The sequence below is a fragment of the Coenobita brevimanus genome, chromosome 75, assembly GCF_032717465.1.
Source record: "Coenobita brevimanus isolate Jiangsu-jjx chromosome 75, ASM3271746v2, whole genome shotgun sequence".
NCBI lineage: Eukaryota > Metazoa > Arthropoda > Malacostraca > Decapoda > Coenobitidae > Coenobita > Coenobita brevimanus.
This window is the reverse complement of record NC_137028.1, coordinates 18,156,249-18,182,332: the sequence shown is the minus strand read 5'-3', so window position 1 is coordinate 18,182,332 and position 26,084 is coordinate 18,156,249. Positions and strand designations below refer to the sequence as shown.

Below are 26,084 nucleotides of genomic sequence, written 5' to 3'. Positions count from 1 at the left end.
AGGCCGCACGTCTTGAAAGTGTGTTGCAATCTCTGTCTGTCTGTCTGTCTGTATATCTATCTATCTATCTATCTGCCTGCCTCCTGTCTGTCGTTCTGTTTGCCTGTCTGCCTGTTCATGCAATTATCAATCAATAAATTAATCAGTCAGTGTATGTATGTATGTATGCATGAATGGATGTATGTATGTTCCCTCCCCCCCCACCCTACCATGCGTGTCAGACAATACGTAGGTCCAGCTGTAGTGCCTGACGACACCAATCATGACTCTCTCTCTCTCTCTCTCTCTCTCTCTCTCTCTCTCACACACACACACACACACACACACACACACACACACACACACACACACTCCCTTACCATGCGTGTGTACGGCTGATACGTAGGTCCAGTTGTAGTGCCTGACGATATCAATCATGACCTGGGCCTGATAGTAATCCGACGGCACGACTCTCATGAAGTAGGAGAAGCGGGATTTGTCGCTGAGGTCACGCGAGGTCGCCGAGTAGCCCACCTGGGGGATGCTGAAGAGCTGAAGGAGATTTTGGACCTGTGGGGGTGAGAGACAGGGAGATATTATTGTGAGAGGGAGTGTACTGGAAGGGATAAGAGACAGGGAGAGTAGAGGAAAGGGTGAGAGATAGGGAGATAATTGTCAGAGGGAGTGTAGAGAAAGGGGTGAGAGACAGGGAGAGTAGAGAAAAGGGTGAGAGACAGGGAGAGATAATTGTGAGATGGAGTGTAGAGACAGAGGTGAGAGACAGGGAGTGTAGAGGAAGGGGTGAGAGACAGGGAGAGATAATTGTCAGAGGGAGTGTAGAGAAAGGGATGGGAGACAGGGAGAGTAGAGGAAAGGGTGAGAGACGGGGAGAAGTAATTGTAAGAAGGAGAGTAAGGAAAAGGGTGAGACAGAGAGAGACTATTGTGAGATGGAGAGTAGAGGAAGTGGTGAGAGGGAGAGACAGCGAGGTCACTGGGAGAGATAGGAAGGGACAAAGACGTACGAGGTTTTGGAATTGTTAATTTGAGAATGCTGGATTTGTTAGAGAGAGAGAGAGAGAGAGAGAGAGAGAGAGTATAATGTAGCCTGAGGGAGACTAAAAATAATCAGGGATGAGGTAAGAGGAAGAGCACGAACTATGGTGAGGGAAGAGAGGGGAGAGGGAAGAAAAAAGAGATTTGGAAGGGGAAAGGAAGGAAGAGGGAAGCGAATGCAGAGGGAGGACAGGATAGATGGATGAGAGGGGAGAAGGAAAAAGATAGAAGGAAGATAGGGGAAGAGAGAGAGAGAGAGAGAGAGAGAGAAGAGGGAAAGATGCGAGAGGGAAGAGAGATTATGTACTGTGGAGAGGGAAGAGAGAGAAAACAGGAGAAGAGGGGAGGGGCAAGAAGAAATACATGTGAGAGGGAAGTGAGCGAAATACGAAAGGGAAGAAAATATGAACTAGGAGAGGGAAGGAAGAAGGAAGAGAATAGGAAGAGAGGGACGATGTGAGAGAGGAGAAAGAGAAAATACTCGTATGGGAGAGGGAAGAATTTAAAATAAGGAGAGGGAGAGGGAAAGAAAGAAGCAGGAGTAAGATCACAAATTAAGGAAGGGAAGGGAGAAGGAAGATAGGGAAGAGGGAAGGAGCAAAAAGGAAAGAAAAGTGATAAGAAGAGACGAGAAGAAGGGGATGGGAGAAAGAAAAGGAGAGAGATCTATGAGAGAGAAAGGAAGGGAAGAAACAAGAGAAACGTCTATATGAATGTCTGTATCGTACATCTATGAGAGAGGGAGAGAGAGAGAAGAGAAGGGTGAGGGTCATGGAACTGAGGAAGAGATTAAGTGATCTGGGGAGAAGACGAGGTGAAGATGAAAGTGTGGATGATAGAAGGAAGATATGAAGCGAAGGAAGATGAGAGAGAGAGAGAGAGAGAGAGAGAGAGAGAGAGAGAGTGAGTTACCTGCTTACAATTTCACAATTTGTTTTCTTGCTGCCTCTAGACAATTCTGTTAACATTGGAGAATCTCTCTGTAGTGATTGGGTTATTAACAGTCTCCATGAACCCCTTTACGGCCCCCCCCCCTCTCTCTCTCTCTCTCTCTCTCTCTCTAGCTGAATAAAATCGTCCAAAGTTAGTAAGAAATAAACTAAAAAATACATCATCGGAATGAATGGACTTAGAAAGAGACTGGCGAAATAAGGAAGAAAAGAGAGCAAATATAAGAGAGGAAGAAAAGAGAAAGGGAGCTGGACAGAGAAAGGGAAATAAAGAGAAGAGATGACGAGAAGGGAACGATATCAAAGGAAGAGGGTTATAGAAAAATAAAGAGGAGATGGAAGATGATAAAGCAAAAAGTAGGATAGTAAGGAAGGATCGCAGGGAAAAAGAGAGGTGGAAACAAGAGAACGAGAAATAAAGAATACCTGGAAAGAAGTGAAAGGAGATAATGAAAAGGGAAATGGAAGACTAAAGGAGGGATGGAAAATGAAGAGAAAACGAGAGAGTATGACAAAGTAGGGAAGGAGGAAAGTAAGACAGGAGGGGAGAATATGAGGAAGAAGGAAGCTTGAGAAGAAGGGGAGGAAGGGCAAGAGGAATGAGGTGAGAAACAGTGGAAGGAAGTAAAGGATTAGGAGAGACAGAGAGAGCGAGGCGTGAAGGGAGCGTGAGAGGGCAAGGAAGGGTCTATACTCATGTGTATTTTTATGTAAGGCGGTGTGAGGGTCCGCTGTGTGGTAATGCTTTCCCCTTTATGCAGGTGGCGGTGATATCAGACCACAGGAGTGAACTTCGGGTTATTGCATGGATAAATAAACAATAACATACATATATAAAGAGATAAACTTTTTTTTTTTTTTTTTTTATGTGTCCGGCTCAGGGCATAGGCTTCACAGTCTGCTCCCAAGGCCCAGCAGTCCTCCTACATACCATACACCAGTATATGTCACCACTTCGGCGCTAACACCCACCGTCCATATTGAATACATGCTAGGGCTGTCACATACAGGACTGGTGTACTGGTATTAACGGGGGTATTTTTACGACATGTCGGCGGGTCTTCTGGTAGATCAGTAAAGTCTGCTTTACATGAAATTCAAATCCTTAAACTGTACCCTGTCCCAGTGGGGATTTGAACCTGGGTCCGTTGGGACTGCAGGCCACCTCTGTACCGATGAGTCGTCTTATATATAAATGAGTGTGTAATTATATATGGATGTACTGTATATCTGTTTACTTACCTATCTATCTACCTATATGCACAGACATATAGATAGATACATAGATAGATATACACACTGGAATAGAAGTAGACGTGTTCTGGATGAAGGAATTAATGGCGAATGAGAAGATAGGGAATGAAAACACTCTCTTCATTTTAAAACTGTTACCATCATGCTGTGTGTGTGTGTGTGTGTGTGTGTGTGTGTGTGTGTGTGTGTGTGTGTGTGTGTGTGTGTAGTATATACAGCACATATATATACCCGTGTATATATATATATATATATAGAGAGAGAGAGAGAGAGAGAGAGAGAAGTAGATAGATAAATAGATAGATAGATAGATAAATAGTGTGTTTTATTTATTTAGGTCATAATTCATAAAGCATCAGTTACAGTTGGGAAGTTTATAATTTTCCCTCACATATCAAACCATCCCGCTGGCTCTGTAAAATTGATGAAGCTCTATTAGGCGTTATCATTAATGCCTGAGTTATAATTACTGGTGAATGCTGGTGGAGTGCCGGGTTGTTCTGAGAGAGAGAGAGAGAGAGAGAGAGAGGGGATGTACTATTGATAAAGGTGGCGAAGAAGAAGAAGAGAGTGACAAGGGGTGAGGAGCGCAAGCGGCAAGGACGGATGCGTGGAAGGGGAAATGCAGGAAACTAATTTGTGGGAAGAGAGAAAATGAGTGAAAAAATATGAGAGAGAGAGAGAGAGAGAGCTCATTCAGTGCAGTGATGTCTCTTAGCAGTTTATTCTTGCTGTTACCAGGCGATTTTCCTCAGCCAGACGATTTTATTCAGCTTAAAGTCAGCGAAGGGGTTAGTGGTAGCTGTATTTAACCTCATCACTCCGATAACTTAATTTCTTAGTTTTATCTTGCTACTTCCAGACGATTTTAGCCAACTTAGCAGAACCCAAGTGAAAGATTAAAGAAAAAGTAATACAGCATTCCTTCATTTTTAAAGTCTCTCCAAAATTTAAATGTCTCTTCAGTATTTCATAAAATCGTATGTCAGTAAAAAGAAATATGAATAATACATCATCGGAGTAAATGGGTGAACTCCTCCAATCTCTCTAATGCTTAATAAAATCGTCTGGGCATAGGTAAAATAAATATAAAACGACGTCGCGGCAGAGGAGGGGTTTATGAAGGCTGGATGCAACCCCCCCAGTTCGTAGATTCCATACTAAGGTGAATAAAATCGTTTAGAGAGAGCAAGAAAAAATAATTTGAAGTCATCGTCGTGAAGAAGAAACGAAGGTGAAAAGTAAGGGTAATTAGGGATGATATATAATGGTGTGTGTGTGTGTGTGTGTGTGTGTGTGTGTGTGTGTGTGTGTGTGTGTGTGTGTGTGTGTGTGTGTGTGTGTGTGTGTGTGTGTGTGTTTGTGTGTGTGTGTGTGCCCTCATTTGTTCTTTCCTTCATTTTCATACTTTCTTTCCCATACAAAGTGCACCGGTGTATGGTGTCTATGGTGTCTTGCTTTTCTTTTTTTATCCCCCAGACAAAGCTCTCTCTCTCTCTCTCTCTCTCTCTCTCTCTCTCTCTCTCTCTCTCTCTCTCTCTCTCTCTCTCTCTCTCTCTCTCTCTCTCTCTCTCTCACCCACACCCACACACCCACCTACCTGTATAGTAACATCAGACGACCCAGGCCCCACCACGCCCACCAGGTGCTTGCTGGCCCTGCCCCCACCCACACGACACGAGTCAGACGTGTTGGCAGCAGCAGAGGGGGTGGAGAGCGAGTCACGGATGAACTCTGGTGGGTGTAAAGTTGGATTAGGATAGGTTGGGTTGGTCAGGTTAGGCAGGGTTAGGTTAGGTGGGATTAGATTGGGTTAGGTTAGGTTGGGTAGGGTTGGATTGGTTTAGGTCGAGGTGGGTTAAGTTAGTTGAGATTAAATTAGGTTTAAGTTGATAGAGTTAGGCTAAGTTAGATCGTGCTGGGTTGATTTGGTTTTGGTTTAAGCTTGGATGGATTATACAATAGGTTAAGTTGGGTATGGCTAGGTTATGTACTATTAAAGTGTGTTGAGTTGGGTTAGATCTGTGTAAGTTGAAATTAGATTAGTTTAACGTAGGTTATGTTAAGTCATATATATTTTGTTGTGGGAAGTGGTTGGTTTAGGTTAGGTTGGGTTAGGTTGAGTAGGATTAAGTGAGTTAGGAAAGGTAGAATTACGTGTGGTTCGATAGGGTAGGGTTCGACGGACTTAGGGCTGGAGAAGAAGTGAAGGATGAAGTCAGTGGGTGGAAAAAGTTAATCTAGGTTAGATGGGGTTAGTTGGAATTGGGGAACGACTCCTGGATGACCTCAATAAGGCTCTGTCAGGGGTAATTAGATGAGTGGAATTACATTGACTTCTTGGTGAGGAAATCATGGAGCAATAGTATGATGATGAACATGTGGAGCATACTTATTGACTTGGACCTTAAGATAGTATTCTAAGTACATCAGGAAGACGTACAAGTGAATGAATTTGATTAGCCTGCACAAATATACTAATGTTGTTTCCTGGCTGATGTTTCTTCTCTGAAAAGCTCAGTACCGTTGAGAATTATCACAGTTACGTGCAAACACAAATGTGAACCAAACATTAAACATGGGGTATAGGTAACTCTGTTTTCCCCCTCGCCCCCCAAAAAAAAGATTAATTGCCTACTTACTGTGCGGTGCAAGACAATTCATATTATTTACAAAGTTAAGTCATCATAGTAGTACATTTCAGCAATACATTAACCTTACAGCGGACCACCTCACTTTGTTGTTATTCATCCGAGGAAAGCCATTACGCTTGAAAGAATAAGACTGTTTCGAATAACCTTTTACATGATGGCGTCTCAGTTGGGTGTTTTATTCTGGTTATCGCCATACGACTTTACTCAGGTAAATGAAAATCTGTGTCCTATAATTCTTTTTCTTCTGGACAATATCTATCAATTCTTCCCACAGGCCACCCCAGCCGTGGACTGAGAGAAAAATTGGCCTCCACCCCTCTCTTCTCCCTAAACCTTCCGTCCAATTCACCATGATCAATTTTAGTCGGCCTTTCCTCTCTCAGTCTGGCTGGGGAAGGTGCAGCGAAAAAAGCACATTCATCTCTTCTAGAAAATTCATCTAGCTATTCCTTATCGATCATATGCCTGATTCTGGGGTTCATTCTAGGTGGCAGCGACTGTCTTGCCACCAATCTCCATATCCCATTCAGTCCGCTGATTTTTCTACACCACGGCCTTAGTGGTAGTGGATGAAGCATTCCGGGCTCCCTGGTTCAAACTACAGTACTCTTTTTTGAACTGCTTTTAGTATTTTGATCGGACCAGTGATATTTAAGGAACCACTTGAGATGGGTTTTATCCTTTTGATTTTATTAGGTTTTCCGAGAACCGAATAAAACCGTCTTGTATTAACTAAAATAAAATAAAAATTTAGTTTGCATCCACCAGATTAACCATTCAGAGTCTACTGACCAAACTCCTCAAGCATCCTTTCTGTCTGTCTGTCTGTCTGTCTGTCTCTCTCTCTCTCTCTCTCTCTCTCCACTGATCGTTAGTCTGTGTAATTAAACTGCAAGACAAAGGCCTCTCGCATGTTCCACTCTGACCTATAGGCTCTTAGCCTACTCCGTCCTTGTCGGCCCTATTTACGGATAGGTTGTAAACAGAGAGAGAGAGAGAGGGGCGTTAATGATAAAGACGAATTATGACGCACAACACACTGTCACCATCAACTATTTTTCACAAAGTCTCAACCAGTATTCAGGATAAATATGTCTCCATAGTTATGTACTTATCAGAATTGTTTTACTCGGATATATATATATATATATATATATATATATATATATATATATATATATATATATATATATATAATCATCATCAGCCGTTTGAGTATCCAAGCAGGACCGGCCTATCCCGACCGAAGTCGGGACAATACAGCCAATGTATCTTTACCAAGTGGCTTAGGCTGTCTGGTAGAGATTGTATGTAGGGTGGGAAGTGCTTGTGAGTGTACTGGTAGTGTTGTAGTGGCTTTGGATGTGCGTGTAGTCTGTGAACCAAGTGCAATCGGCCCGAGCAAGCCGACTGGTGCAAGCATACTTTACAGTAAGCGACACTGGTTCAACCACAGCACCCCTTGTGTCCGCCAAAGTAGTACGTGGCTGGGTGAGCACTCCCAAAGTCTACTACCCTGGCGGGGCGCGAACCCTGGCTCACCCGTGTACGAAATGCACACTCTACCAGTGTACCACAGAGGCTCCGTATATATATATATATATATATATATATATATATATATTCACTCTAGTTTGGCTGTGTAGTATTCCGCACCTGTAAAAAGGAAGCTAAAATCAAGAATAAGTAATCATATACTGGCGCTAGGCTGCTATTTTGAGCTGAAAATGAGTCGTAAGAGCCTGTATAAAAAAAGAAAGAAAAAGCCTAAGCCAGAACGTGACGAACATGCCGAATACGCCAAGGCCCCTACCCCCCAAAGTACTTTTTTTTTTTCTCCTGCCATCAATATTGCATATATACACATCTCGCTGTTGCAACACGCTTAACGTCCACAATGGAGTTCTTTGTATATTACTGTATCTATGCAATATATTCACTAGTCTGAAAGGCATTTAAGTCAGAGAAGCCACGTACAGCCACGAATAAAAGTTCACTGAGAGCCTCCAGGTAGTAATGTGCCCTTCCTTGTATATTTCTCATCCCTCCCAGAACGACACAGAGTATCCATCCTTTTCATACTCATTTCTTACATAAAAACGATTTATATGGCACCTTCCACTGCCACAGCCACAGGAGAAGTGTCAATGAAGTTTTGCTCATGGTTGTATGGTAGGCTACTAGTTCTTTTCAAATATATTAGAAGCGAAGTTCGTATTAAATTTTCAGCAATATCATGTTCAGTCACATTAATATATCTCTTCATCTCCACAGACTCTGCTTAAACTAAAATGCACAGAGCACTGATACGGCTGAATGGCAACACTGGAACTGTTGTGTCACTGGTGGTCGCACTACAAATATACGATGTGTAGGATAAATAAAGACATTGCCGAGGTGAGTTAGAAGTGCCTGTTTTGGGGAGAAGCTAGTTAAAAGATTATTTTTACTCAGATTTGTCTACGTAAACTTATATTTAAGGGGGACATGAAGGACATACATTAATTATCATCCAGTATGGCAGATTTTTTCCTTTTTTTTTTTTTTTTTTTAAGATAAAAGGACGTTATAGTAAACTTTTAGATATATTCATAGCGATAAGTAAAACCTTTTTCCTCTACTAATTTTGTTGTATTTTTTTGTCCATATATACAGTATACCTGTATATATATATATATATATATATATATATATATATATATATATATATATATATATATATATATATATATATATATATATATATATATATATATATATATATATTATAAGGAGCTTGCACACCGTTGGATGTTACCTTATGTTAGTCTTTTAGATGGTGGTGCGATACATACTTTGGATATTTCTGTGCATGGAAATGCCAGTGTTATGCGAAAAATATTTATTATTATTATTATTATTATTATTACTTTATTTTTTTGTGTGTGGGAGTGAGCTTACATTTTCCTTCACTAAAATTCACCTATGGCACTTGGGGCTTTTCATATGCTCAGGCTTATCCTACTTTCAGTCCTCTCTCGAAAACTACAAGCAGAATCAAAGTTCCTTTAATAGCTTTTTAATCCATAATTTTTAAAGATCACATAACTATCTTCTGAGATATGGGTGCCCAAAGTTTTTCGTGCTTAAAAAGCCATATTACTGTTCAAAGAATACATTTTTTTAAATTATTATAGGGTTATATTTATTACATCCATGATAAATTCAAATATTTTAGGCACTGCTGGCACTTAGTCCCCATCTGTTTCCTATTGTCTACTCAAAGGTGGGGACATCATGAAGCGTCACGTCACTGTCGCCAAGTTCGCTTGCTAAGGTCCTTAGAATCCACCAGGACTCTACTTGCTGCTGCATTTTGTAGGCTTCCTCTTTTTCCTCTTTCTTCAATAGACTCCCTCTTCGTTCTAAGGGCATTTCTGCTGAGTGACGCTGAGTGAAATTAGGGAATCCAAGTATGCAGAGGGATCCTAAGTGGTGTTTGGCAGGTTTTCTAGGACGAAAGATGCAGGGAAACGCAAGAATGAGAATTATCGCAAATAATAACACACCATTTTTGCCTTTTCCGTAATAAAAAAGGTAACCTGTAGTAGAAGGCGAACCAGCTCTTGAGGCGTGGCCTAGGGCAGTTAAATACCACGTGCATGGGCATTTAAAATACGTCATTCTAGAGCATTTTCTCGCTTCAGGAAAAATAACTGTTTGCCACTATATTGCACGAGTTTACCATTTTCTTCGGACGATTTTTCAGAGAAAACCATATATTGAGACCTCTTCCGATGACGTCACAGAAATCACTTGGGTTTTGTTTACAACTCGATATTGGACGGCAAACTCCTCGCAGTAGTGGCTGTCCAGACAGAGCTGTCAGAGATGGAAATGTCAGATATATGCAGAAATCTGGCTCAACGCCACCAAGATATGTACAGGAACAGGAAACAGTGTTTGGGACTGGATCCTTACACCATATATAGTGAGAAGTTCACCAGTTTCAAGGATTGGAGACCGAAACCAGATCTCAGATACGGCGACCTCTATCACTATTTGGTGAACACCCCGTCAAAGTTCACCGGGGCATCCCTCAAGGTAAACAGACATTCACCTTGTACGTGTGTAATATAGCTAGTTGCGATTGACATACAGTACATGTAAATTATCTAGGTAATCAGTAAATTTTTTGTGTGGGGCCAAGGGGGCAGGGATTGTATACACTGTGAATGGAGTAGTTGATGAATGGAATAAGTTACCCAGTGTCGTAGTTGCTGCCCCCTCGCTAGAAAGTTTCAAGCATAGGCTAGATAAGCATTTGGCAGGTATAGGTTGCATATAAAATTTGTCATTCCTGTGGTCACACTCCTGTGAGAGCTGCCTGGCATGGGCCTGCATGGGCTATTTTAGGCAGGGTAGATAAGTCACACTCTTGTGGGAGCTGTCTAGCATGGGCCTGTTGGCCAACTGCAGTTATTCTTTCTTCTTAATCTTCAAGTTAGGTCCTAGGTTAGGTTAGGTTGGTTTGGTGTAAAAAAAAGAAAAAAAGCAATTTCCGACAGAAATGAATATTAGATCCAAATTAATCACACTATAAAACATTGAAAAATGAAAATTTTAATCTTCATTGTGAGTTAGGTGTAATTTTGGAAATTTGCCAAAAATTTACTTGTTCCGGAAATTTCAGTAATTATAGACCTAAATACATACACAGTCTGTATATATGTTTAAAATAGTTTAACATAAAATGCATATTGACGATGTATGTCAAACCTGTCACGTTAACTTTTACATTGCAACTGAAACATAACATTGGCACAAATTTAAATTAAGGTCATTTATTTCATGCTGATGAATACCACAACATAAAACTTAAAGACTTCAGCAATATAATTTTAATGATATTAAATTTTTACATTAACAAGAACGTCATAGCACATACCTGGTAAAAGATAAATATAAAAGGCTGTTGATATAAGTGTATTATTTATCCTCTCAGTTGTGATATAGGTATTTTCGTACTTGGTGAAAAATGTATATTTAACTGGCGCTTGTATTGGCAGTTTTCGGTGAAGCAATAAAACTGAAAATTATACACAGTAGTTTTAGTAATTATGCTTTAGTTGGAACTGAAACATAGTTTAGCATACAGACTCACAGTGGTATATTACAGTTTTACACTGAAGTGTTCAGTAGTGTTCTGTACTGCACTACTATTAAAGTGATCCACCATGACACAAATATCAGTTTCAACTGAATCACACTGAAAAACATTGAAAAAATATTTTTTTTAAACTTAACCGAATCTTACCTAACCTTACCTAACTGAACCTAATCTTCAGTATGACCTAACGTGTAATTTAATCAGTTTACTTACGCATCTAACATTCTGGATCATCACTGCTATGGAGAATATAGATTATGCCCGACTTCGTTTGGGATAATAACAAAACAAGGCCTGTGACATGGACCCTCTCTTTTCCCACGCACACACATAGCCATGTGGGTCTTGTACTCTGTGACATTAACATAATTAGGATATCCCATGACATCTGCAGCTGCAAAGAATGATAAATATGGTCGTATCTATCCACAAATCATCGGCTTACCTGATATGAAATGCTTGCTAAAGAGCCGGGAGTAGGCCGTCGGCTGCCAGCTCTCCCTCTTCACGGCACCTATCCTCTTATGTTGCCTTTCCTCATTGGCTGGAAACCGGTAGAAGAGTACACCACTTCCAGTTTTCTGCCTTGCCTTACAGCCGAAGGCACAGCAGTGGAATACCATTGTAGAATATGCAGTTCTCTCTCTCCAGACCTCCAATTATTTGCCGTCCAGTGTAGTGTCGTAAGCAAAAGTCACATGACTCGTGACGTCACATGGAAAAGATCTATAGCCCCCCTGAAACGCATTCGGCTTAGACTTTCAGCTGTGGTCCTACTCACAACGCTGTGCACCTATAATTTCATTAATTCTCGACGTTTGTTTCATTACCTTACCTGGACGGAGTCCGACAAGGTGCTGTTTTTGGTCGTTTTGTTTGCATCTTTGTTTCGTAGCAACGTTACGGAAAAACGGCTGAATGAAATTATATAAAACTTTCAGGATATGTGGGCACTGGTCCCTAAAGAAAGTAATTAGATTTTGGAGGTAATCGAGTGACTATGAAAGGTCAAAATCAAGGTCGCAGATTTTCAGAGGGCTATAACTTGGGAACGATTGAAGATATATTTACTGTTAGGAACATACAGGAACTCATAATATGGGCTTTCATTTGGCACCAAGACCATTGACCTTGAATGACACTGAAAGGTCAAACTCAAGGTCACAGACGTTCAGGGGGCTATAACTCGAAACTGGTTGAAGATTGAGAGATATTTACTGTCATCAACATACAGGAAATCCCATATGGGTTTTTAATTAGTACCTTGACCTTTGAACGTAAGTGACCTTGAAAGGTCAAACTCAAGGTCACGGATATTCAGGGTGTTATAACTTGAAACCTGCTGAAGATAGAGATATTTACTATTACCAGGATATAGGAAATTTCATATAGGCATTCATTTGGCAGCATGACTTTTGACCTTGAGTGACCTTGAAAGGTCAAATGCAAGATCATGGATTTTCAGAGGGCGTAACTTGAAAACATTTGCGCCATTACGTTGGACTTTAATTGTGTACTGACACTAAATGGCAGAAACGAGTCAGTACTTAATAGCAATAAAATGACTTCTGTCGGGCGAGGTCTGTTGTGCCTGGCACCACGTGTCAGGTATTTAATCTCAGACGAGTATTTTAAATCCGTTCTTGTGATTTTTACCTGTGCCCTGTTTGCAAACAGCACACCTGCGAGGGAGAGATTATAGGCGGTTTAATACTCACTGATAAACCCTCTCCTGCGTTTGTGTGTGTGTGTGTGTGTGTGTGTGTGTGTGCCGGGGTTCGGAACTCATCCGAGGTGGACATCCACTTCACTGCAAGAGGCCGCCAGTGGGCAGAATAAAATCTTATGGCGGTAGCAAGAGTAATAAATTTGGCCAGGTTGCTACACAAGAGGTGCCTGCGTCGTTAGTCCACGTAAATGAGAGAGCAACGCATGCTTATTTCGTTCTCACTGGAGAAAAGTTTACAACAAACCTTCACAAACCCCACAGCACGAACTTCCACGGGAATACAGTGTCCCCTCCCCACACTCCAGTTTCATCTCGTCCCACCATTTTTTTTTTTTTTTTTTTTTTTCAATCTCTAGCCCATCCGACTCATTCCTTCGCTCACCACGGCCATTTCTCTAAAGCCTTTTAACAGTGTTATGGCACGACTAACGCCCTTGTTCATTCTTGAATCCCAAGCAATGTAATCTCTGCAATCCGATGACGTAATTTTCTAGTTTGTTACTTGCTCCCTTATGCCGAATTTATTCACTACTAGGATGATTCAGCGTTGTGTAGGAGTCAGTGTACGCTAATAGCCAATCCCTACAGTCCCGTTACCTAAGCTGATAAAACCGTCTGGTGATGGCATGAGTAAGAGAAAATACGTCACCAGACTGAAGAGGTCAACGCGATATCGGACCGCAAGAACCCCCCTAACTTTTAACACCTTCAGTTCTGTGACGTTATTTTATTCTTACTCTTAGCAGACTCTTCAGCTTGGGAGTAACTTATCAACAAAAAGAGGTTGGGTATAACAGTCATATACATCTTCATTAAGATTTCCAAAAAAGCTAAAGAAAATCGTCTGTAGGCAGCGAGGGTAAAAAAAAAAAAATCACCTGATTGAAGAATTTAAGGAAAGTATGGGGTATATAACCTGGTGTTTGAGATTCGGTTTAGTTGGGCACAGTTATGGCGTTTTAAACGAACGTCAAAACGCTGACAATCACGTATTTCATCCTTTTACAGATAAAGTGACGAAGCAGAACAATCGTGTCTCGAGTTTGTAAAGCAGATGCTAAATGAAATGGATGCGATAACTCTCATATCTTTCAGTCAGCGAGTAGTGGCAGGAGAGATGTTAAAGCGTGGAGGAGCTGCAAACAAGGCAATTATCGATAACTACCTCCTGCTCACGACGGCATAATCACAGAGCCCTGGAAAGAATTATGAAGGTCAGGAGCGGTGTTGTGTGGCGCAGAGGAACGCAAGATCAACGCTCACACGCTCGTTGTCTCGTTGGCGTCTGTTATTGCGAAACGACTCTTCCTCAGTGATCACTTTTTACCTTTTGCGCCATAATAGGAATTCTTTTGTAGATTAATGTTCAGACTTAGCAATAAAAATTATATGAATAGTGATGATTAAGATTATATAAGCAAATCGCACGGAAAAAAATTCCAACTAGACTTATCACAGCCTAAAATTGCCGTCTTCTCATCTTGAATGGTGAATTATAATAATAGATCAACACTAGAATATGATGCTAGTCGAGAAGTGCAATGGAAAAGTTGTAACTCAAGCGTAGTGTTGCTTTTTGTGCCACTGAGCTACGTGAATATGCTGCCAAAGAACAAAAATCTGAACCAAATTAAGGTGAAAGGATTATAATGTTTAACAAGGAGGGCAATGCAGTCTGTAAACAAGGCTACAAACTATAGACTACATTATGCAGTTATTAAACTTTCAGGGGCAGCCGTACATGAGTTAAACTATTCTTTCCAAAGTTGCTAATCAAACCATCTCAAACTCGAGTATATGCAAATGTTACTAAGTACGGTAGGCTAGTATAAACAGTAGACGGGGTATAATCCAGTTACAAGCCGCCGTAAGTTCGAACTTTTAACGCATGAAATTGATACAAACACGGACGAAGTGTGATGAGAGGCTGGAGAGAAAGAATGGGAAGTGGGGGGAGTAGGGTAGGAGGGAGGGAGAGGAAGGGGGAGAACAAAGGAGAGGGGGAGAATGGAGGATGGAAGGACGAGGAGGGTATGAGAGAGTTGGGAGGAGGTAAGAAGGAAACAAAAATAGAGGCTAAAGTGAAGATTAGGGATGGGGAGGTGGCAGGAGGGGGGAAACGGGGGGGAGGGGTAGGAAAATGGGAGAGTGGGGGCAATAGTAGTGTGGGGGTGGCTTGGGGGAGTGAAGGGGGGAAGGGAGAGGGGGTGTAATGGGGTGGGGAGATGAGGGAGGGGGTGAGGGCGGGGTAGCAGGGGGACGTAGGGGGAGCAAACCAGACGAACCGGTGAGAGAAGCAGACAGGCATCTCGTTTGCTGCTGCAGGGATAAAAAATCACCTCGTATCACATTCGCAGGCGTCCTTCGAGCCCCGCCCAATTACCAGGAAGAGGAAGAGGCGGTAGAGGAAACAGGAGGGAGGCAGAAAAGGAGGTAGCCATTTGTGAGGCTACAGTGTCAACAAAACAATGGTTGGATCGCTCTGCCCCCGTCGCTTCCAGAAGGACGCCATTGGTGAGTAGACTACAATGTTTGGCTTTGTTAGGTTGATAATGGACCATTGCGTTGTCGGCTAATGTCTGCTGGGCGAGGTTCTTCACTTTTTGTACAAATTATGTAAATACCTTATATTATCTTGCTTAAGTTGTTCTAATTAGGGACGACAGCTGACGTATATGGAAATGTTCCTGACTCGTCTGGTTCCCTTTCATATATTGATGTCCCCTATATTAGGTTGTGCCTCGACTGACAGTAACCAGGTGATGAATGCAGGTATGTCATGTAGAAAGGCATTACATATCTGCAGTCGATGGTGTTCTGTTAGTCGAGGTATTTTTACCATTAGTGTAGGTCTAGCTATTTGTCTCTGTAGGATTTAGTATAGGTTAGTGATTTGTCTGTTAGGTGATTAGTTTTAGGGTCTTTAGATTAGTTTGTCTTTATATTATAAGGTATTAAAAATATAAAACCAAGAAAAAATTAAAAAAAATAAAAATACAAAAAAATAAATAAATAAGAGTAAAATTATTATATATATATGTACGTTTGCATGAAAATGTGTCTGTATGTATGCATGGAAGTGTGTGTGTGTGTGTGTGTGTGTGTGTATATATATATATATATATATATATATATATATATATATATAAATATATATATATGGCCTTAATAACCAGAGGCTTCGGCCCCAATGGTTGATAGGCCGGAAAAAAAAAAAAAAAAAAAAAGTCGGCTAATGTCGCATGCAAATGAACCGTTTTTATTTTCTATCTATCTATCTATTGCCAGACGCCTCAATCCCGTTTGGGGTGGCCACAAACAAATCGCCTCCAAGTCGCCCTGTCCCCCGCCATTTCACTGCCCTGCTCCCAACTCACACCCCCCTCTCTCATATACCTCTCCACCCCATCCCTCCATCTCATCCTCGGCCTCCCCTCCCTCTTCCCCCCCTCCACCTCACTCACATACACTCTCTTCGTCAGTCTTTCGCCCTCCATCCTCTCCACATGGCCAAACCACCTCAGTGTGTTCCTCATAACGCTTCCTATCACATCCACATCCACACCACAACGCTCCTTTATATCCTCATTCGTCAGCCTGTCTCTCCACGTGACTCCACAGGCTCCTCTTAAATAACTCATTTCCACTGCTCTCACTCTTGACTTGTGTCCTTCCAACAATGTCCAAGCTTCACTTCCGTACGTTAGAGTTGGTATCACAATACTGTCATGTAGTAACTTTTTCACTTCCATGCTCACTTCCCTGTTTCTTATCACTGCTTTCAAGGAACCAGCAACCTTTCTTCCCTGCTGTACCCTTTCAAGCACTTCACACTCCAAACCTCCATCCTTACTCATCACACTACCCAAATACTTAAACGTACTCACATTTTCCAATTCCTCACCATCTAACCTTGCTGTACATTCACTAACTTCACCTCTCTCAAAGACCATCACTTTACTCTTCCCTACATTCACCTTTAGGTTCCGTTTCTTACACACTCTCTCAAACTCATCCACCAAGCCTTGCAGCTCCCCTTCGTCTTCACTCAACAACACAGTATCATCTGCAAACAACAGTACAGGGAGTTTCCAAACTCTATCCTCTCTCACCATGGCCACTCCAACATCCACTACCCTACCTTGTACCTCTTTTATTACCCCATCCATGTACAGATTGAACAACCATGGAGACATGACACATCCTTGTTTCAAACCAACTTTCAAAGAGAAAATTCACTTAGTTCACCATCCACACGCACTGCAGCCTTCGCACCATCGTACATACTCTTCACAGCATTCAACAACTTCCCATCTACTCCATATATTCTTAACACTTTCCACAATCCTTGTCTATCCACCCTGTCATATGCTTTCTCCAAATCCATGAAAGCCGCATACAACTTCTTTCCCTTCTCTAGAAACTTTTCCACTAAAGATCTAAGAATGAATATCTGATCTACACAACCTCTTCCCTTCCTAAAGCCTCCCTGTTCTTCTCCAACTAATTTCTCTGTTCTTTCTCTAACTCTGTCTATAAGTATCCTACCATACACTTTTCCTATTATACTAAGAAGACAAATGCCCCTATGATTACCACACACTTCTTTTTCCCCTTTTCCTTTGTACAAGGGAATAATTATACCTGACTTCCAATCCTCCGGGACTCTACCTTCCTCCCAGGCCAATCTGCACATCTTCCACATCCATTCTACTACTATCTCTCCCCCATGCTTCAGCATTTCACCACACACTCCATTTTAAAAGTTTAATTTATTACGAGGTACTGTATAGATTTGTACGAATGTTAGTATGTCTGATTGTTAAAAACTCTCTGGTTCCAGTAATTCCAGCAGTTTCCAACTACCGTATTAATTTTTCGTGCGTCTTCGAACATTGCAGCAAGAACATTGCAATGGCTCTACTTTATTTGTTGGTATGACTCTGATTCAGTTTTAAAACAGTTATTAAGTTGCACATATACCCGGTGATCATTGCCATTCTGCAACAGAAAACTCACCAGTCTTCTGAAATCGAGCAACCAGTTTTATTTAGAGCAGGTATCGTATTATCAACCCATTCTGCCCGTTAGACACCAGTAATAGCTTAACTCTCATTTTTTAGGAGTTATTTGTGTCACGATGCATTTGACGTACTGATAAGTTTTGAATAAGTGATTTCAGTAATAACAGATTATAATATCTTGCTAGGCTACTTTGCACTGGGCAGTGGTAGGCTGAGTGAAATTTCAGTGTGGGAAAACTTAAGCCTTCATGAGTTACTGTAGGAAGTTTCTTTTGGCTGATAATATAGAAATAGTTTGCCACTCTGGACCTCCATATTTCACTTGTACTAGTTTTGTAAGTTTTTTTTTCATCCTTACGATTGGATACTGTTTTTAGGTGTTGGTGATGATTTGTATGATTCGTTTTAGGCCTTTTTTTTTTAAACTGAGAAATAACAGTTGCAGCTTAATTAGCCATCCTTTTGCACTGGAAAAGTTTTATTTAACAAATTTGATGCTCTTGGTAACTTTCCAACCAAATTTAAGATAGTCTGTAGTTGAATAATTTTGTCCAGCTTGAGCAGTTACCGGTATGATTCGTTGGGACTGCTTAATGGACGGAATGAAATAGTGCTGGATATTATGTGTGTTTACCGATAAGAACGACGTTTTCTTCGGGGAATGATCGGTATGATTGTGTTGAATTATTTAGCCTATACTGTATTCTATTGTACAGTAGATTTGTTGAGATCCGTGAATGAATGGATGCAGTCGGTTATTGCAAGGTAGTCATCTTATTTCTAGTTTGATAATTCAGTAACTTATTATTCATTCAGTGTATTTGGAACTGTTAAAGGGGTATTTCATTTTGCCATCATACACACCCATGAAAACCGTTGCCATTGTTTTTATGCCGTAAATACAGTAATGCAATATCTCACTGAATCCGTTCATCAAGAAAGTAACCTTGATGTATGTTTGGAAACATGACCACACAGCCAACACCGACGGCTTGCCAAAGTTGCATACAATGTGTTGTAAAAATGAAGAGAGAATGATTGGGTCATTAAGAAAAGGGGTGTCCAGAAAAGTGTTATTGTTAGCAAATCTGCTTGTCGATTAGATGTATTCAAACGTTAAAGTAACTATTCGGTTCATAACAGATTCACGGGATCTTTTTCATTTCGATTTAAAGTTAGATTAATTATCACAGAGCTGGTTCATAACAGATTAACGAGGTTCTGTGGGAGTTTACTGAATATTACATTATTCAAGAGTACTTATAAGAAAAGTGTAACAATAAAAGTGACAACGCGTCCTGATTTACTTGCACGTGTCTTTATTAGTGTGTACATCACCTGCAGTATGATTTTGCCCCAAGTACTCGAAAATTTCAGTAACTTATCACTGCTGTGCTTAGGTGTCTCAGCAGCATGAACGGTATATAAGCACTTGCAGTCATGGATCTCTGTAGGTTACCATGAAACAGCTCTCAGTCAGTAATTTAAACATAATGAACATTAACTTACTAATACGATATTTTTCTTGCAAGGAAAACAAACAGGAAAATTTAATTATACAAAAATTAGCAAGATAGTATAAGTTTAACTAGTATCAGCTATAATCATTATGCAGTAATTGTAGAATGAGCAATGGCTGTGACAGTGATGAAGAGAAACACCTTGTGCAAAGTAGAGGCCAAATTTCATACAGCCTTCCACAGGAATTCCTAAGGAAGTCTGTATGGCGAAACGTTGATTAAATTTGGAAACTACACATTATTTCTCTCCATAATTTTATTGTCATATTATAAAGCAATTTTTCACATTAATATAAGCCTAGTATGCAAATATGTCGAAAAACAAATACTGGAACAAGCGATGCTAATTCGCATCAGCAACGACAGCAGCTGGATGACATTTTGTCAGGTTTTCTTGGCCATTATTCCTTACAAGGCGTTTGACTTTTCCTTTATGTAAAAAGTTTCCTTCATGTGGTCCTCCACGCTTACGCTTATGCCCACAGTTCTACCCATAAAATTCTTTCACAAACATTTCTGAACTCTCCCATGTTCAGAGCTCTTCCAAATGGCCCCACTGACACGTCATAACCTCCCCCCCCCCCCACTACTACCATAACACCAGATCAAACGTCCATACACACGAAAATATTTAGTTTACGTTCGTTGGGTGGTCAGGGTTTACTTTGATGGGTGAAATTTCTGTAATAATTAGATTATGGGAATGTTGTACCGTGACAAAGGATTCCACTGTAATCAGTTTTGTTTTTATCTGTGCCTTTTACCGTGTGATGTCATATTTATATATCATTGTTACCACTCGACGACTTCTTTGTAAAGACTTTTCGAACTGGAGAAAAAGTTGTCGATCAGTGACACCTTCACTATATTGCTTTTACTCTAACTTAGCCCAAAATCGCCATCTCTCCATCTTGAATGCTAAGCTGTAATACCAGATTAATACTAGAATATGAAACTAGTCATGAAGAAGTGCTATGAGATGAATGTAGAACGATTCCATTGCCATTATCTGTCAGTGACCCATGTGAAAAAAAAAAAAAAAAAAAAAAAAGGGGACCAAATTAGTGTGAGACCTGTAGCAGAGATCCGTCCAAAGGTGAATGAACTCATCTAATGATAAGAATCGAACAGAATATACTGTACATCTTTGAATTTACAGTTGCCCGTGAATTATCAGATCATGAAACTAAAGAACTTGAATATTCCATGTCTAGTTTAACGCCCCACCTTAGTTTTTTCCATCCCGACGGATTGTTTAGTCAGGGGGTGATGACAGACACTGCCCAGAGAATATGGGTCAAGACAATGCTGAAAGGGATCATTTAGGGGAACGAGGACGTAGGGACAGCAGTGTGTGTGTGTGTGTGTGTGTGTGTAATATGATTGACTATGTTGGGAAGAGAAACTTGGACAGAACCGTAACGTAGATTACAATTTTAAGTGACATGATAATGCTTGGTGCGAGTCAAACTAGACCAGGTAGGTATATTTGTCGCGTTTTTATGGCAGTAAATACGAGGGAAAGAGGGTACATAACGGGTTAAGAATGTTGTGTGTACTATTGTGTAGATATGTTTGAGATAGTTAGGAGGGAAGTCAAGTTCGGACAGATATACGATATATACAACTTTTACTTTAAACTGGAGAGAAAAATGCATATACACATAAGATACATAAGGTATATAATTATGCAGATAGGGTATAGATGTAGATAATGTGTCTGAGAATGTTAGGGGCGAGTTGAAGTAGGGCAAACATGCACTCTATATATTTGTTGTTGCCGTACACTAGAGGGAAAGGATAATAATGCAGAAAAGGTTGTGAATACTGTCTGGGATTTTATGCTGCTTCTGGGAACTTTGAATAAGGAGGTATAATGGCGGCTACATCTAACCCCTTCAGGTCGAATAGTCAAGCCTAAGCTGAATTAAATCGTCTGCGTAAAAGACAAAGGACGTTGATTTAGTGGAAAGAAGGCATAAAGTAGAATGTTAAAATATCTACATGTATACTTAGGGCAATTCCAGTATTCTGTTCCAGCTGTCTCCAGATGATGATATTCACCTGAGTGCTTGTAGGAACCTGAGTGTGTTTAGTATTGTCACTGTTAACCCTCTCATGGTCGGGACAACTCTGGTATTCCCTTCCATACACACCAGACTATTTCATGCAGCCTATATGAGTCACAGGAACCTGAGTGTTAAGGGGGAAAGTTGAGCTGGGGCAGACACTGAATTACAGTTTTTGTTGCAGAAAACTAGTGGGTCAGGTTGGAGACAAGAGTGGATTAATTTCTGGACTGGCGTGGGACTAATTGAAGCATGTGTAAGTACAGTTAGGATACTCTGATATCAATTAGTGGATTTTTTCCCTCATGTGTATAGATAGTTAGCTCTGATTAGTGTTCATATTTTTCCCACTCCACATCTCTCCACATCTTGCACGAGGAGTGGTCTCTCTCTCTCTCTCTCTCTCTGAGCAACCTGCCGAATATTATTAAGAGGAAAATCTGTTCAAAAAAGGCCTAAGGAAGCAACACCTGCAGCCATATTTCTCCCCAGGTGCTCTATATTTTGTTAAGTGAAATTTACCACGAAAACCCCGGATACGATATTTTACAGTTACGATATTTTAGTTACGATACTTTACTCTTGCTGGATTAATCGCTTCACCCCGGGGACATCATTTTTTATTGTTGCTACCCTCAGCTTTTTTTGTGGGGGAGGGGGGGAGGGGAGACAAGGAATTGGAAGGGTTAGATACTTCCTTTATTAACCGGTTCAGTATGATTTTTGTTTCCTAAACTGAATAAATTTGTTTGGTGTAGGCGCGGATTAAGGGGTGGGGGCGTGTGGGGCGAATACTCCTGGGGTAATTTCGGCAGACCAATGATTATTACCACTGCAACTACTACTACTACTACTACTACTGCTACTACTACTACTACTACTATTACTACTACTACTACTATTACTACTACTATTACTATTACTACTACTGCTACTACTACACCACTTCGTCGCGTCGCTTCTTTCTCTTGTTTTCACTTCTCCATTTCATTCTTGCCCACTTCACTTCTCCACATATTTCACTTCCACTTGACTTCGCCACACCACTTAGCTACAGTAATTCTTGTTTCCACTTACTACATAATTTCTCCTTCTTGGCCTCTTCTCACTTCTCCGTTTCATTTCTCTTCCACAACACCTCTTCAGTCTCATTTACATTTCTCCACTTATATCACTTCACGCAGTTCACTTATTTTACTTCTACACTTATTTCACTGCACTTAACATCTGCACTTGTTTGACTTCATTTGAACCACTTCACTTACATAATCTCCACATATTTCACATCTCCAATTATTTCACATTTCCACGTATTTCACTCCAGTTATTTTCCTCACTTATTTCACTTCCCCATTTATTTCACTTACTTTCACATACTTTATTCCACTTATTTCACTTCTCCACTTATTTTACTTATTTCACTCCACTTCCTCACATATTTCACTCCACTTAACAGCTTCACGTATTTCACTCCACTTTAACACTCCACTTATATCATTTCTCCCCTCATTTCACTCCCATGTGTATCCCACTTAACGACTTCACTTCCTCCCCTCCACTTCACTTCTCCAGGCAAGAAAAGTGTGTGTCGCAGTGTAAGTTATCTTCATAGAGGAGGCGTGGAAGTGGGGGTGCAGGATTTTGGGGAGTAATGGCTGAGCTGCAGACACGAATTATAAATGATTTGTCAGAGTTTGCGCCTTAGTCCGCCCAGAATAAGACCTTGGGAGCACTGAGACGCGGGTGGTAATAGGGTTTAATGCTGTAACTTGAAGCCCGAGATTGCAATATGAAAATTAATGGGAAAATGTAGAAGTAAGTGCAGAAGTTTATCTAGCATCTTTACTAGCTACCGTGGCCTCTTTGATTTTTTTATTTATTTATTTTTGAATAGAATAATCTGAATCAAATCATAAAGTCGTCAAGAATATAATGAAAAATAACGTCATTAGATTGCAAGAGGTTGATCCGCTCCCGTAATATCATTCACCTATGCTCTGCTCCTTTCACCACCTATGCTGTGCTCCTTTCACCCACCTATGCTCTGCTCCTTTCACCTACCTATGCTCTGCTCCTTTCACCTACCTATGCTCTGCTCCAGCGCTATGGACGAGTACCAGCAGGAGTCGCGTATCTCCACTCCCAGGGTGATGTTGGGCAGTAGCTGGGGATCCTCGTTGATTTTGTCCACTGCTAGGAACGCCGCCTCCACACGCTGAATGCCGTATTGTTCCCGGATCTGGCGTAGGAGGAGAGAAAAATACTGTGGTTGAGGTGGGGTAGATTAGGGCAGAGTGTTTGTGTGTGTGTGTGTGTGTGTGTGTGTGTGTGTGTGTGTGTGTGTGTGTGTGTGTGTGTGTGTGTGTGTGTATGACAAAGATGGAATGAAGAGGATACGATTGAAGAATAGGAGAAACCGGGAAGATAGGAGATGTGGAAGCGGGAGAAGAGAGGGAGACAGAGGGGAAAGGGAGAGATGAGAAGAAATGTGAAAACGAGTGAGGACGGAGGGAAGATGTGTGGTTACGAGAGGGGAGGAGAGAAGAGAAAGAAGGGGAGGAAGAAAGAATTACATGTGTTCATAAACAGAAAAGGAGCAAGATGCTTTTTGAGGAGTACCGGTATGGAAAAAAATCGAGGGCTGCAGAGAAGAATTTGTCTAACTTATTCAGAAATGATGGAAGCCAAGTGTTGTTCACATCGCTGGAAGTAAGCGTATAAACACTATTCTGCCAGCTACCAAAATCAAAGAGATGAAGTGCAGTGGAGGTATTGCAGTGAATTGTTTGTCAGAAATATGCAAGATTAATTGAATCAAAGTATGACATTAATGAAGTGTAGTGGCGGTAATGCAGTGAAATATGTGTCAGAAATACGTGGAGGTCAATGAAAACAAAGTCTACTACTCACATCACCGCAAGTGAGTGTGTAGGCGCTCTTCTGCTTGGGCTGGTGGTGGACACTGAACAACGCCCCTATCAATATGTCCCCCGCCACCAGCGCCGTCTTGCGTCTCTTCGGCGTTATTGCGGCCGTGTTAGTGAGGGCGGCCACCAGTACCAAGGTTATCCCAGCCACAACCGCCCATCTCCGCCCCGGACCGCCGCCCATACTGCTACAGGAGCCCGTGGAGGTTTTGTTCTCCCTCTGCGGTACTTTCTAATCACTGTACCACTGCCTGCCTCCTCTTCCTCCAGCCTGTGTTTAGTCTGTCGTCCTTCTTCCACATTTTTGTTTTCGCCATTATTTAGTATTGTAGTCACATATATTTTGCCTTTTATTTGAGTTTAGTTTTATTAAAGGTGTCCCGCTGCTGTGTTTCCAATGTATATATGGTTTTTCCACATTTCCTAGTTTTTATGTTCTTTTTTGTTTTCGTCTTCAGGTGTTGTTATTGATGCCTTGACATTTCCATTATGGACATTTACATTTCTGTTTTTGCTTTCGTTTATCTCTTTTTATTGTTACTGTTTCCACGTTTTCTACAAATGGATGTTCGTATTCGATTTTTGACTTTATTGTATATAGGTCTATTTTGTAGTAATTATTGGTGTTCAGATTTTTTCTAGTTCTTTTGGTCTTGTATTATCTAGCTTGAGAGACATTTTCCTGTTTTTCTAAGAGATATTTTTCGTGTCTTTCCACGCAATAACCTCGCTCTTGTGACACCATGATAGCTGCGTTTGAACAGTGAGTAAATCAGGCCTCAATTATATGAACACTATTATGGAGTGCCAAAAAGTGTGCCTTCGTCTGCTGGGCTGTATCTGTGTAGCCTGCACCATTAACGGCCTGCTGGCTTCCTTTATTGATGCCATAGCTTATACCACTTAAATATCACTGTGCCACTTAATACTCCATGTATATATCATTTAAATGTAATAGATTATACCACTTAGATTTATCACTACCACTTAATACTCCATATATTACTTACATGAAATGACTTATACCATTTACATTTATCACTGTGCCACTTAATAATCCTCACCACTTACATTTAATATATACCTTATACCACTTGGATTTATCATTATGCCATTTGTGTACGGCACTTCATTTGTCACTTAAATATTTTTCTGTTGTTTGATTTTTTTTTTCTTCCGTTTACCCGATAATTTCTCACTTGGCCTCTTAATTTCGCAAAATACCACGTAAATTTGTGCCGCTTAAATTTTCTCACTAAGATTTCACTCTCTACCTTTTAAATTTCTCACTGCACAATTTTTCTCATCATATCGCATACCTTCTCACTGTTCCACTTACGGAGTACCTTTATAATTTTTCACTCTGCCACTTATTTTCCTGCCCCGTCACTTATTTGGCTGCACTTAGTTTCTCGCTCTGCCACAAGTCTTAATTTCGCACATGATTTCTCACTTATTTTGTCGAGATGCCACTTTTCTTGGTATGCCACGTTGACTCGAGATATCACTTATTTTCCGGCTGTACCACTTAATTTCTTACTGGTCCACTTATCCTCTTGATACACCACTTAAATTCTCACTGTACCTGACTACCACTTTAATTCTCACTATATAGCCACTTATTTTCAGACTGCCACTTAAATTTTCACTATATAACCACTTATTATCAGACTGCCACTTAAATTCTCACACAAATGTTCTTGGTTTACCAATGAATATTCTCAGTGATCAACTTATTCTCCTGCCATACTACTTATTTTTCCTCTTATTTTAC

At 40.7% G+C, this 26,084-nt stretch overlaps 1 protein-coding gene across 1 annotated transcript in view; it reads right to left on the bottom strand.

Moving 5' to 3' along the window:
• The window catches only part of LOC145408080 (uncharacterized), a 71,772-nt gene extending 47,278 nt beyond the window's left edge, over positions 1 to 24,494 (bottom strand). Inside the window, 4 exon segments of the mRNA XM_080278888.1 lie at positions 360 to 549; positions 4,839 to 4,972; positions 23,469 to 23,622; positions 24,294 to 24,494. Coding sequence (XP_080135014.1) covers positions 360 to 549; positions 4,839 to 4,972; positions 23,469 to 23,622; positions 24,294 to 24,494 — 679 coding nt within the window.
• Positions 24,495 to 26,084: the final 1,590 nt, after the last annotated feature.